General features: G+C 37.7%; 1 protein-coding gene across 4 annotated transcripts in view; it reads left to right on the top strand.

Annotated features, from left to right (window-relative positions):
• Window positions 1-15,582, top strand: part of LOC131050633 (uncharacterized) — a 312,685-nt gene that overhangs the window by 133,249 nt on the left and 163,854 nt on the right. For all 4 annotated transcript variants that reach the window (XR_009358716.1, XM_057984836.2, XM_057984833.2 and 1 more), the window contains one exon: window positions 15,492-15,560. Coding sequence is in view for 3 of the 4 variants with exons in the window: in XM_057984836.2 (XP_057840819.2) it covers window positions 15,492-15,560 (69 nt within the window). In the remaining variant the exon portion in view is untranslated. The remainder of the gene's footprint in view (window positions 1-15,491; window positions 15,561-15,582) is intronic.

Here is a 15,582-nt window from a genome sequence, read left to right as displayed (position 1 = left end):
CTTGGGATCCGGGCATCGATGTGTTTGATGATTGGCTTGAGAGGGATCTTGGTGATTCAGGGCATGGCAACAATTATATCAGAGTGGAGCAGCTGAAGCTGGAGGGAGATTTACTCTTCTCGCTTACTTCCATGTGCGTGCACATGGTCATGTTGCGGCATGGTGATTTCAGATATGACCATCCGTGTTCGTTCTCGGTTTGGGACCTTGGATCTCTGCAGTGGGCAAACCGTTTGATGATGGATTGCTTGAGGGCAAGCAATTTCTGGGTGGCGAGGATTTGTAATGTGCCCGATATAATTAACTAATAAATTTAATTACTTTATTGTAAGGCCCCAAACTTAATAATAAATATCCTGGGCCCTTTTTTTTAATTAGATTAGGTAAGTCTTAGTTGGACGTGTCGGCCCGTTTGTAACCCTTCAGGAAGTTTCCCGGAGCCCATATATATGGCTGAGTTAGTCTTTGTCATAGGTATGCAAATTTTGATATTTTGTTCTCTCCTGTGCGAATTCCTGTTGGAGTTCTGGTCTCCGCCATTTCGGAGGTGAAGGACCCTCCCTATTTGGTATTTGCAGTTTCGGTGGGTTTCAAACCTCACCCTATTTTGCTCTGTGTACTTGTTCCAGATCTGGCAGTCTGGAACCTCATCATTGTTGAATCAAATTTTACTTCTAGCTTCATTTCTGGTATACATGCATGTTAAAGGATTCTTATCACTCAGAGTTCAATACTTGGTATGTGCGCAAAAGATCAATTTGTGAAACCGAAGGTAACCCATTGAACCACCGTACCACTCGGCAAACCCTCCACACGTACGGCTTCACCGTATGGCCACTCCTCCCTCACACCACCGTACGATCTCTTCCTGTACGGCCATTCCATCCCCACACCACCGTACGACCTCTTCACCGTACGATCACTCCAACCCACACCACCGTACGACCTCTTCACCATACGGCCACTCCATCTTCACACCACCCTACGACCTCGTCACTGTATGACAACTCCCTTTGCTTCACTCAGTACGCCCTTGCCGGTGCATTACCGTACGGCCAAGAACATTTCACACCGTACGAATTTGCCAGTATTGTACGGTACAATCTGGGAACATTACAAAGTAGTTCCAGTCAATCATATGTGCAAAATCTGAAACATACTTTTTCAAATAGGAAACATGAAATACATCATACAACCGTGCAAGAGCTGGTGGTAGAGCAATTTTGTAGGCAACTGGGTTTATGACTTCTAGCACTTCAAAAGGTCCAACATATCGTGTAGCTAATTTGGAGGACTTTCCAAATTTTATGCTACTTTTGTTCGGTTTCACTCGTAGAAGCACTTTCTCTCTCTCTACAAACTGTCTGGGAGTACGCTTTGCATTTGCATAGCTTTTTTGCCAATCTTTAGCTTCAGCTAACCTTTTTCTGATCAGCTTAACTTGCTCCTCCATTTCTTAGAGCATTTCTGCATCGAGGGTTATCCTATCTTCCATCTTATCCTAGCTTGTAGGAGTTCTACACCTCCTCCCATATAGTGCTTTGAAGGGTGTCATCTTAATGGATGATTGGTAAGAATTGTTATAGGCAAATTCGACCAATGGAAGGTATTCCTCCCATTTGTACTGTTGATCCATGCAATACATTCTCAAAAGGTCTTCTAAAACCTGGTTGACTCTTTCTATCTGACCATCTGTTTTAGGGTGATAGGCTGAGCTAATGTTCAATTGAGGTTCTAAGGCTGCCAAAAGAGTCTGCCAAAATCTTGATGTCATTCTGGCATCCCTATCTGAGATTATTTTCTTTGGTACTCCATGTAACTGAAGTATCTCTTGCAAGAATTTATAAGCTATGGTTGGTGCTTCATCAGATAAGTTGCTCAGTATAAAGTGAGCCACTTTGGTTAGTCTATCCACCATTACTAGAATGGCATTATGTTTATTTCTGGACATACGCAATCCCTGGACAAAGTCCATGTTGATTATCTGCCATTTCCAGTTAGGTACTGCGTTAGGTTGTAACAACCCTGCTGGGTGTTGATGTTTAGCCTTAACTTGTTGGCACTCAAAACAACTGGCCACAAATCTTTTAGTGTCTTTTTTGATTCCTTTCTAGAAATATAAAGGTTTGATGTCAGCAAGTAGTTTAGTTACTCCCGGATGTCCAGAGTAAGGTGCAGAGTGTACTTTTAACAACAATTTTCTCAACTCGGAGGACTCAAGTATATACATTCTACCTTGGTATCTTAATAGTCCATCTGTTTCAAATCAAAATCCTTCATACCTTGGACCCTAGGAATCTATTTGTAGAGCCTCTTTTACCTGCTGGTAAAATCTCTCCCCTCCTAACAATTGTAGGACTCAGTTCTTGAAATCTGTATGCACTACAGTGATGGTACTGATATGGCGTCTACGACTCAATGCGTCTGCCACTCGGTTTTCCTTACCCTTGATATACCTAATCTCAAAATCATAATCCGAGATTAGTTCTAACCATCGTCTCTGTCATGCATTAAGATTGGCTTGAGTGAAAATATATTTCAACCCTTGGTGATCTGATCGAAGCTCGAATGGCTTGCCTAGCAAATAGTGATGCCGCATTCGCAAAGCATGCACTATTGTTGCAATCTCTAGATCATGCGGGGCATAGTTTTGCTCATAATTTTTGCGCTTCCCGGACTCATAGGCAATTACTTGTCCTCTTTGCATTAGGACTCCACCTTGTCCTTCCCCTGAAGCATCAGTCACTACTAAGAATTGGTGCCATGGTCAATTTCTCTTTAAGGAGTTCAAAAGCCACCTGGCATTTTTATGACCATTCAAATCTTTTGCCCTTCCTCTGCAATGATGTGATGGGGTGTGCAATGCGCGAGAAGTTCATTACAAACTTCCTATAATAACCAACTAACCCCATGAAGCTTTTGACTTCATGCACATTCCTTGGAGTTGGCCACTCAGAAATAGCTTTAATCTTGGCCGGGTCTACTACTATCCCCTTGGCTGAAATACTATGCCCTAGGTATTGTACTTCCTTTTGGAAGAAAGTACACTTGGATAATTTTCCATATAACTTGTTTTCTCCCAACCACTGCAAAACAAACCACAAATGTTGCAGGTGTTCTTCATTTTTGGGGTATATCAAAATGTCATCTAAGAACACCAAGACAAATTTGTCGAGGCTGTTGTGGAATACGCGGTTCATTAAATTCATGAAAGCAGCAATGGCATTAGTGAGTCCAAATGGTAGAACAATGAACTCGTAATGTCCATAACGAGTTCTGAAAGCAGTTTTATGGATATCCTCATCCTTTATCCTCAACTGATGGTACCTTGATCGCAAATTGATCTTGGAGAAAACTGCTGCTCCACGCATTTGATGAAATAAATCATCAATGCGAGGTAGAGGATACTTGTTTCGGATGGTCAGCTTATTCAACCTCCTGTAATCTATGCAAAGTCGGAGAGTCCCATCTTTCTTTTTGACAAAGATTACTGGTGCCCCCCAAGGCGACAAACTAGGTCTTATCAATCCTTTATCCAAAAGTTCTTGGAGCTGGGCCTTTAACTCCATTAACTCGATCGTTGTCATACGGTAAGGAGCTTTGGATATTGGAGCTGCCCCTAGTATTAATTCGATGGAGAAATCAAATATCCTTTTTGGCGGTAAACTAGACAGTTCCTCTGAAAATACATCTCAAAAATCTTGGAGGTAGGGGTATTTCACTTCGAAAAGCTCTTCTGGTTCCTCATCCTTACCAAACTCCTCTACATGATGATTACAATTCTCATACATCATCATATTATCCTAATATTGGACATCCTTTGCTTCATTGATTTCTTCCCTTTTTATTGCAAACACCTGACATCCTTTCTTTTTGCTTCGCCTCAGTTGCATGGCAGAAAGTTGCCGCAATCTAATTTCCCATTGGATTCCTTGCAACCATACCTTGTTGCCATAGTCATCTTGACACTCCACTAACTTGTCAAAACAATTGATCTTTTCCCTATGTTGTCCCAACTATTTCATACCTAAAATGACATCATACATGCCTAGTGGTGCTACAAATAGGTCAACTTCAGTGGTGAAGTTTGGAAATTCTATTCTTGCCCCAAACAGGGATTTCTCTACCTGAGCTCTTGACTGGTTGGCATATTCTATTGTCCATGAGTTAGCCATATAACCGACTCTCCTAGGAAACTCACTAAGCAGTTTTGGTGAAATAAAGATCTCAGTGGCTCCTGTATCAATGAGTATAGTAATAGGAATACTGTATAAAGTACCTGGAGTCTACACCGGTGTGAACTAATACTTAGCTTAACGATTATCAACCGCTACATGAATTCTCTGTTGGAATACTGCCTGCTGAGGTGGCAGTAGGTTTCTCTGTTGTTGCCCTCCTTGTGGTTTAGTGGGGCATTGGTTGGCATAATGATCGCCACCACAATTAAAGCAACCTCCTCGTGGTCATTTTTTTCTCGATTTGTTGTTATTTCCACCATTGTCCCTCCTGGGTTTGTCAAAACCTTTTCTATTCTCTCGGTTGTTTTGCCGACTTCCTTTGTACCCCTTGCAGTTCTTATTGTTGACCCCATATTTATCTCCCTTCTTTTTGAAGTTCCGAGAAGAGTGTACCCAATTGTTCTTTTTCCTGTTTCTGTCTCTTATGGAATCATCTTGTCGAAGTTTTTGCTCTTGCCTAACAGCCTTTTCATAGGCTTCATCCATAGTGGTAGGGGCTAGAACATCTACTGAACCTCCTATACGGTTATTGAAACCCATGATAAACTTTTTGATCTTATATTTCTCGTCTACTTGAAAGTGAGGTACATACTTCAGAAGTTGGGTGAATTTTTCCCAGTATGCATGAACAAAAAGTTCTCCTTGCTTTAAGTCTTGAAAGTCTGTTAGTTTTTGCTCGAAAAATAACTATGGCAATCATCTTTGCCTAAACACCTCCACAAAATTGCTCAAGTTATATTATTCAGATTTCAGGCCAAGTTCGGCCTTTTTGTTTTCCCACTAACCGACAGTTTCTCCGGTTAGTTGATAGGCTCCCCAAACAGCCTTCATGTTCTTAGTATAATCTTTGATCTCAAAGTACTTTTCTATGCCTGTAAGCCAGGCTTCAGCGACATCTCCTCCTTCCAACCCATCATACTGTGGAGGTTTAAATTTCTTCATATCATCTGATATGACCCCCATAAACTGTTTATCCTTACGGTTTTGTGTATGGGTTGGTGCTTCTTGGGACCCACTCTGACGAGTGTGCTCCTGCTCAATATACTGGTCTCTAAATTGACTCATATTCAACACTGGGTGTTTTTGTGTGGCCATTTGCCCTCTGCTCCAAGACTTGGAGCCTATTTTGCGTGTTTTGAACCGTTTGGATGAGTTTATCTAATTTATCATTTGATGTTTCCGGACCTCCGGTTTCTTCCTCACCTTCCTGGTGATCAGACATGTTATAGTTTCTTGTTAAACCTGTTATTACAGAATATGAAGTTTTAGTTTTCCATCTAATTCCATCAACGAGAGCATGAAATGAAAACATAAATTTTAGCATCTAACTATCCACATATATATCATGTAAAATGTTATCTGAAACTGTTGTCAAAAGTAAGGGGGGGTTTTTGTTTCAATATATTCAATGTAACCCTATCAAAGGGTTACTCTCAAAAATAGTTTGGGTTAGTCTTCATTATATACAAGTAAGCCTCTCTCTCTAAGAGCTACTTTCCGATTCTGTGATGTGCTCTTCCTGCCCCTCAAAGCCGGAAAAGGGTACCAATCGAAAACTAGGTCTTTGTATCCGAACCTTCTTTGGTTCCTTAGGTTCGGGATGGATGATAGTTGTGTTATATTTCATCTCTTCAGTTGCGGTTTTAACCGGTTTTGGTGCTTTGTTTGCTAATATTTTAGTTCGTACTGTTGCCTTTCTAGCAGCAGTCCAGTGTCGTCTTCCTTGACAATCCTTTTTAGGGCATCAGCTACGGTCTCGTCATCTGACGACATAGAGCAGTATGAGTTATCATACTTGTGATTGATTACCTTCCACAACTGAAGGTAAACCGGGTCACACACTTGTTTGCGTTTGGTTGTGCGAAACATCCTGGACAATGCCAAGTTTTTTGTTTCAGTTTTCATATTCTAAGTTTTTGCTGATGTGGTGAGCCCTAGATTCAGTGTTGAACTTGGTGCTCTGATACCATGTATAACATGCATAAATTTAACTGCAACAAAAAACTTGGAAAAACGAAACTAGCCGCTACAACTATAACCGTTAGCATGATCAATTTCAAACTTAACATAAAAGGAAGAGAATTTAAAAAAAATAAAATAAAATAAAAGATAACAATAACTGGAAGTAATTACATTGAACTAAATCAAACATATACGTAAGATAAGGAAATAAATAACACTGCATTAAATGAAAGAGAGAGAGGGTTTAGAGAGTACATTTCAACTGATGCTAACATTTTGAACTTCATAACTCCGTCATGATACCAGTGAGCAGGGAAAGTATCATTAGGGCACTTTTCTGCCCAACCACGAACTATCTAGTCCTTCATGCCATATCCAACTGGATTGGCTCGGCCCTTCCTAGGGAGGTAACGGGAAGATGAGCTCAATTCCATCTGAGACTTGGTGTTAGGACCTACACGTATTAGTCGGTCATACACTAAGGGTAACTCCCTACTAGTATGATGCTTCTGACTAGAGGTGTATCTGGTACTAATGATTAGACGAATGCATGCATTACGCAGCACCACCTTGGCCAAGGTTTAACACTGCAAGCATGAATTGATGCACTGTCAATGATCACACCCTTCTCGGCATGGTTTAAGGTGTTCGACTGAACTCATATAGGAACTATGACCATATTTATGTTTAAATTCTCATTTGTTGTAAGCTCTCGTACTTTTAAAGTTATTGAATATTTCTTCTCATTAAAGATTGCAATGATTTGTGATGGTTCAACTAATCCCTGGCATGGGAAACTAGGGAGCATAAGAACTGCCAGTTGTACATCCAACTCATCAGTATGGAATATAAACTTTGCTTAACATGACTCTGCTGTCCAGGCATCTTGAGAGAAATATCTCAATGGTGATGCTATCTGCATCGATGTACAACGAGCCTTTCTACCCACTACCTTCTTAGGCTAGGGTACTAGTTCATTTCATAGTCCAAAGATGATAATCCCTATTAGATAGGTTGTCTGGTACTGCTGTTATGATATTGTTTCCAAACTTAGACAAATCTGAGAATGCCCATTAAGAGGTAATTTCTTTTATTACAAATCTACATTCCAAGCACCCCTTCAAAACCGGGGTTTTGTCTTTATGCATCATTAACAAATGCACTTACTTCTCGTAAGCTTTATATCACCCCCATATGTACATACATACATATATATATATATATGTATGTATACAGAATGCTAATATGGAAGATATAAGAAGGTCTACCCTGCTGTTTCATATTTCAGATTTTACCAGTATGGAAAAGAAATATGTATGCTAAGACAACAAACTGTCAGATGATGTGGTGAATTCCTTTGAATTCCAACAGCAGCGTATCCTGTTATAACCCTTCTACCAAACAAAAGGTTATTCCAAATCTGGTTATTATTTTACAAATTCTAGAAGGTTTCCAGAATTATTTTGGAGTGATTCAGTCTCAACTGTATCACAGATACACCCTGATTCTCATATATATATATACTTGCAGGTATAATTCGAATTTTCATTTTAGAACTACAGAAGGATTAACCTCAAGCAATTTCAAGTGCTTCTCTATACTTGCTCCAGCATGAGCATACTTCAAGATTAACAAAATATACCATGGGGTTTTTAGAAATCTCTCCATTTTTTTTAAAGAGAATTTTATCCATTACTGAAATAAATCGAACAATAACAGATATGTCTCAATATTTCCTTTCTTTTCATTTAGATAACACTAATTTCAGACTAAAGAATCAATGAAAGGAGTGTAGAATAAAATCGCAGGGATTAAATCAGAATACATGATCTGACGAGGAAAAATAAAAGTCTGAAAGATGCTTTCCAGCGCCATATTCTACACCAACCCTCAGAACCAGAGACGCAAGGCAGGATAATGAAAATCACAGAGCAATAACCTTTATTTCTGTGGGTGCTAATGAAGGAATGATCAACTGTTCCCTTTCCACACCCTTTATGTATTCAAGAAAAACATTTATCATCTTTCCCGAAATGCCTTAATACCAGATATTTTCTTCCCAACCACCAAGAGATCATGCGGAAATCCTTTCTTCTTCTCACGCGTTCAGCATTTTGGCGTCCAGAAGAAGCTTCTCGGCACACAATAATCATGCCCGAGAAAATATCTTTTCCCCCTTTTCAAATATTTCTCTTTCCATTCGATTACATAATGTAGTGCTTTAATAAACATTTAGTCCCATTCTCTCCAAAAGCCCAATAAGAGATTTTAGTCAACCAAATAATAATATGATGAGAGCATAGTACTTAAGAATAAGGTGCAAATATTTTTTATATTATCTTGTTATGTGCTACATAATACACTTTGTGGCTGAGGAATAGCTTTTAATTTTATTATAAGACAAGGCATCCCCTTAATTTCATTTACTTGTCTTATTGAATTTGCCAAATAAAGTTGGCCAGATATTAATTTATTTATAATAAACATTGTCTATGTAAGATAATTAATGTGATAAAATATATATAGTCATATATATTTATATATATACGACTTATATATCTTATGTATACTTGACTGCGGGAGCATGTATACAGTCGTGTATATGTACTCTTGTACCTAGTTATTCACATAAGATGTATATTTGATATATAATAAGAACGTATAACCTCGAAAAGCAGCAAAACCTAGGGTTGTGAACCCTAAAATCTCTACGCGGACCATCTTGGTTACTTGACACAATGGCTAACAAGGTTTGACAAGGTCAACATAAGTTTACCTGACTCAGGTTATGGCTATTTTCAGATGGCATTGAGTTCTTTCTTTCCTTTACCTCCTAACCAAATGATACTTTCCCTCCCTTCGCAGAGGACGATGGTCTCCTGCACACACTTGGCCAATGAAATCAGTTAGATCCAAATCTTGTCCTGATCTGACAATACATAATTCATTGATAAAGGTAAAACATTATATCACAATGTTAACTGTAAATTCATCAATTAATCAATTAAAGTCCATTAAATCATCATTATAAGCATAATTGTCATCATTCACATATGCATAATCATCTGAACATATCCGTCAATTAAAGCATGATAAACTAGGGCACATTCATTCTATTTAAACATGAAAACTAGGGCACGTTAAACATCTTGCAACTATATCCTAAATGCACTAGGGCAAACATGTATCATTGCGTAAATACTGCATATTAACAACTAGGGCATAAGTGGGATGTAACATCCCATGAAGCCTATAAATAAAAGCCTATTTGTAATGTAAAGGGGGAACTTTGACATAGGGTAAACTCTGTAGAAATTTTGAGAGAAACTGGTAAACATTTTGATTTTGCACTATGCATAGAAGGGCTTGTGAGATTGTATAATTTCATAAAGATAATAAGGAATGCATTTGTTCGTATGTTCTAAATGTTGTTCTGAGTTATGGTTGCTAAATTTTCGTATGTTGAATTAGTGATTCCTTTTTGTACCTATGCAAACTATCAATAATCTATGTAATTGATGTAATGAAACACAGTCACTTCCTGGTATCTTGTGTTGGGTGTGCTAAAATAACTTATCTTCTCGTATGTCAAGATTTGTTGAAAACTTTTCTTGTAGGCATATCTACAGGGAAGCGAACTCAGAAGCAGATCTTCTTTGCAAATCAGCGTCAGATGGGTTGGATTTGTGATGGTGGGCAGATGAATTTAGGGACTAAAGGAATCAACGATGATTCCCTTCTGAGTGACCTGGTAGTATTTAGGCAGACCATTAGACTCTTCTCCTTCCATAGTCAAACATTGCAAGGAGGTATCTAGAAGAGTAAAGTTCATGCTTAGACAACAATGAGTATTCCAAGGACATTGCTCAAATTACTTCTAGATTCGTGGCCTCCTTGCTGGACGATCGTGTCTCTAAGGAAGAGGTAAAAGAGCTGGCAACCCATCTATTTGAGTCGGATTTATTGGTTGGTCTAGATAAAGTTTTAAGGTATGCATTACATGGTACCGGTATATGGCGGCTTGGGAACCTGGAATTATTAAAAGATCCGGGAGAAACAATCACCTTCTAATCCTTTCTCTCAAGGGCCCAACCCTTTGTTGTTGTGGCGCATAGGTATCTAAAATGGAAGTTCTTATCAGATAATGCTGAAGACCCAGATAGGGAGGATGAGTTCAGGGATTTTGCCATATTAAATGGCTTCCTTATTCCTAAGGAAGATAATGAGTCTCCCCATTCGAGTGGAGATGAACCAGCTGGCCCGTAGAGACGTCGTGGACGTGGACGAGGTAGTGGTCGTGTGTAATGTCCCTACTAGTTAGAGATCATTAACTTGCAAAATAGATTGTTAGAATACAACAAACATATATATATATATATATATATATAGAGAGAGAGAGAGAGAGAGAGAGAGAGAGAGAGAGAGAGAGAGAGAGAGAGAGAGAGAGAGAGAGAGAGAGAGAAGTAATCTAAATTGCAATCTAACTTTAAAATACTTACTTAACATAATCACAACTTATATCTAATAAAAAGGATACGATTGCCATACAAAAGTATGTCCTTAGGCGGCCGTGAAGCTCGCCTTCTTGGAACCCATCTTGGTTCCAAGCCCTCCAGGAAGTCGAAGGTGAATTCGACTCTTGTCTTGAATGTAATTTCTTACATCCAAGCCCTCCACGAAATCGAAGGTTAATTGGACTCCTGTCTTGAATGTAATTTCTTACATCCAAGCCCTCCAGGAAATCGAAGGTTAATTCGATTCCTGTCTTGGGTGTAACCTCTTATACCCAAGCCATCCAAGGAAGACCCTATGTCAATTCCTTGCCTTGAATGATGCATCCCATCATCCAAGTCCTCAGAGGGGACCGGCCAGATCCGTCTCTTCTTGGATGAACTTAGTCAACCAAGCCATATATATGCATATAGATATTCAGTATATACTGCCCTCCAGGGATTATCATAATCCCTCCATTAGGCTAAGAGAATTTCTTCCCTATAACCTTCATCATATAATCACATTAATATTACATTTTATAATTCATTACTGTTTTCCATTCCATAATTTACGTCTTCATTTACATATTCTTTAATCTTTCTAATGATCCTAAATATACATACATATTCTACATAGATTCCTATCTTTATTGCTACATTCATATAAGTAATCATTAGAGATATATGTATTCATAAAAATGCATGTGTGTGTGTGGCACACACGTCCACACACATATATACCTTAAGACTTCTTAACCTCTCTTACTTGTACGCAGATTGTAGCTTGCGGTTGGAGTTCGCACTGTAGATGTCGCCTGCAGATTGGGAGGCATACCATAAAGAACACAAATGTTACTTCCTGTAACTTGATAACAATTCTGATCTGATCTTATCAATGGTGATGTCCTAGATGCTTTTGATTCCTTCCCTTTATATCTCTCAAATTTAGGGAGAGGTCACACCTCTTCATCATGTATGCCCTTTGGCAAGAGACATACCCTTTCACCATTAGCACCCTTTGAAAGAGTGTAACTCTTCATTATTTCTACCATTTGAAAGGGACACAACCTTTCATAATCAGATCTGCACTTATTATTTAAATCAAATCTGCACTTCTCATCACCAAATTATCCCCCCCTCTCAAATGAGGTTTTCTTCTCCCATTTATATATCATTGTTGAGGGAGTCGCAACTTTTTCTTTCATGTCTTTTGACTTTTCGTTAACTTAATTAATTTTTTATTAATCATATTTAATTATATCATTTTATATTTTAATTTTATTATTATCATTTATTATTAAATTCTATTTCAAAGTGGGGATATTATTATCATTTATTATTAAATTCTATTTCAAAGTGGGGATATTATTATCATTTATTATTAAATTCTATTTCAAAGTGGGGATATTACATCGTGGTCGTGGCAGGGGTCATGGTCGTGGACGTGGTCGTGGTCGTGGTCGTGGACAACACAACCCTCACCCTGGGTCTCCTGCCTAGGGGTTGAATTTACTAGAAGAAAAATGAAAGATGTGAACATTTTTTGCTATTTTGACTCCGAATTTGTTGAATAGTCATTATGAAAAATCTATATGAAGACATCATGATGATAATCTCCTAGAATGGAAGAAGATAGGATGATATCTGTAATTTTTTGGGATAAAAAATAGCTCTCATCAGGGATAATATCCTCATTTTGAATTTTCTAGTTCCAACGAAGGCCCAAAAGGGCTGGCAAACTGTTAATCTCCATGTATATATGAAACATTTACTCCTTAATATTAATATATCTGGCTTTGCCGTTTATCGAGCAAAAAAAAACAGATTTGTTATCTTTCTTTCTTTGTCATTGCATATCCACTTATTTTGTGCTCAAAACCCCTTTGTAATCATTACTAGTTGGGAAATCTCAGTTGATGTTCGTATGCCTATCGTTGGGGTTTCGATCTTTTATTTCTCTTTGGTTTTATGTTTTCTCCTTTATGTACTTTCACGTTAAAAGTGCACAAAAATCCTAAAAATCCCCATCATACAAGGGAGCTGCCCCTCTCAAACGTAGAGGGAGATTGTTCCAACTGTTGGAACATTTATCACTGTTCTTCGGGTGAACAGTCAGTTTTAGAGAAACAACTGCAGTGACAAATCTGTTTACCAACAAATATAAAGCGATTGCATATTATATATGCATTGGAATTAATTGAGGAGTTGAGTGATTATTATTTTGTAACGAAGACCCTTCTTATTTTGGCGGCGTGAAAATTCTTGAATTAGGCATTTCTATTAAAATATTATTTCAGCTACCTTTATTCGAACTACATGCTTTGCGTGAGGTTTGACTTAAGTCGTGGGCATTTATGATGGATGTTTGGCAGCATGGAAAAGTGCTGACTGTTGGCTGATTGTTTAGTAAGTACACCCACCAATTTTGGATGCCTTTAACAGATTGATAGGGTTGGATTAAGCTGATGTGAACTTTTGAAGGACTCAGGAATCCTTTGCTAAGTGTTTGGAAGATGAACAGAGGCCAAAGTTGCTGGTCGCTGGTATATGAGAGTGGGAAACTCAACTTCAAACTTGACGTGGGAACTCATAGGTCCTGTATTTCTTCTCAGACCAGTGATTGCACCATATTCTTGAATGTGGGAAGCCTCAGGTTGGAAATCTCGGCAATAAATGAAGTTTATGGCATTGAACCACCTTTCATAAGCAGCAATTTGATGTTTTCTGCACATTCCAGAGGTACTTGATAAATTATTTGTTGAGCGGGGTATTTTGTGAGATGTTTGGAAAGTAATATTTGCTAGTTTGTAACCTTCATAGGGACTCTAGTCTGCAAGTAAGTTCAGATCTTTAATCTTTGCCATGTATGTCAGTTAAATAGATATTGAAATATGTTATTATTCCACACCAATACTTTATTTCTGTTTTGTTGCTGGAATTAAATATCCAATGTGTAAGAATATGGCATTATATATCTGGCATTGCTCAAACCCATAACCTGAATATAAAAAACACAAACAAACAGTGACATATGCTTATACAGTAATAAAAATCAGAGAAAGACAAACTGAAAACTTTCAACAGGTCCTTTGGTAATTTGTTTGTCAAATTGTCTGATACAAAGAAAGGGCAAAAAGGTTGGGAGAATTTAGTAGAGGGATTTTACACTCTTGTTCTTTAGCTGCTACTGTAAGATTTGGATAGAATGCAAAAAAGATCGAGTTCTTGGATAATCTTAGCAAACTAGACAACTGACACACATGGTCGTATTTTACTTGATGCCTATCACATAAAGACAGATAAGAAAGAGGTATATTTTCTGGAATTCATAATCGAATATATACTATGATTGTACTAAAATGGACAAAGTTGACTTCTTTATGATGCCTGCTATATTAAATTTCATCTTTGGGAAAAGTAGAAAGTTGCTTTGTTTGGAAAGTTTTATAAGGATCATACTCTAATTGTAGCTAAACAACATTCATCCTAGGAATTACAAACTGTTGGAAAGTAGATTTGAACACTAAATTCTTAAGGATATTTGGTTTTAACACATTTTTTTGATATACAGATTCAGGTTTTAGAACAGGGGTTTATAAGTAGAGGCAAAGCCTGAAATGACTTGAGAGAGTTCAACGAATCCTTTAAGAGAGGCTTGATTCACATATTTGACACCATCTTGGGCAGCTGTAGATCTTCAGAATTTGACCTTTGTTCATATTGTGAACTTGATAACAGAACTAGAAAACCTTATAAATGGACTTCAAAAGAGAGTAACAAATAACAATAACTTTAAATAATGATGACAGAGATACAAATATTGCATAAAGACAACAGTTTTATTCCATAAGACCTACTCTAATTATAAACAACATTTTTGTTAACAAATTGAAACAAAACATTCATGGTAATTTGAATGCATATGAAACATCACTAAATACTTAAAGTCAGAATATAGAAATGTAAAAAGAATTCTGGAAATACTTAGGAAAAAAATCAAGAACAACAAAAAAATACCTGGATCTTCAAAATCTGCTGAATAATCATTTTCTCAATTGCTTTTAATCATCGTCAATCCTTCAAAGGAGAATGCAAATGTCTTAAAGACAAAAATAACATCAGTGATCCACGCTTTATCCACATTCAAGCTGCATCCTACATCCCTGCCATGTCATTGACCTAAAAACTTAGTGGTACTTGGTGCAAACCTGTGTGCTGAACTCATGCCGACTTAGAAACAAATTTTAGGCTGAGTTTGTCAGCTGTATCTCAACTTGCTAGAACTTGCAAGTTTTGTGAGTTTTCTGTCGTTTTCCATCTATGATTTAGATAATAACATCACATTGTTGATGATAAAACCCAACCACATTTATAGATGATAATAACATGTCAGGCAAGCTTGACCTAAAAACTAGTGGTACTTGGTGCAAACCTGTGTGCTGAACTCATGCCGACTTAGAAGCAAATTTTAGGCTGAGTTTGTCAGCTGTCATCTCAACTTGCTAGAACTTGCAAGTTTTGCGAGTTTTCTGTCATTTTCCATCTATGATTTAGATAATAACATCACATTGCTGATGATAAAACCCAACCACATTTATAGTAGATTGTCCCTGTTTGCTACTCCTTTCTTAAGAAACTGTCACACTTTCATGAAAGAGTAGTTTGCACACATATGATTTGCATTATTTACATATTGCTTCCATGTTGAAACTTCTGGTTAAAAGTCAATATGTGGAATGAGTTTTAAAAATGCATTCTTTCTATTCGTCTGCATTCAAATGCATCTCATCCTTTTCAGGTTTTACGGCTTCAAGGAAACTTAGGCGATGCTGAGATTCTTACTCGAGATTCTATTAGAATTTTGGAGGTATGTATTATTCTTCCAAAAT

Source organism: Cryptomeria japonica, chromosome 8 (genome assembly GCF_030272615.1).
Source record: "Cryptomeria japonica chromosome 8, Sugi_1.0, whole genome shotgun sequence".
NCBI classification, from domain to species: domain Eukaryota; kingdom Viridiplantae; phylum Streptophyta; class Pinopsida; order Cupressales; family Cupressaceae; genus Cryptomeria; species Cryptomeria japonica.
The sequence above is the reverse complement of the archived record's forward strand: the minus strand, read 5'-3'. Positions and strand labels throughout refer to the sequence as shown.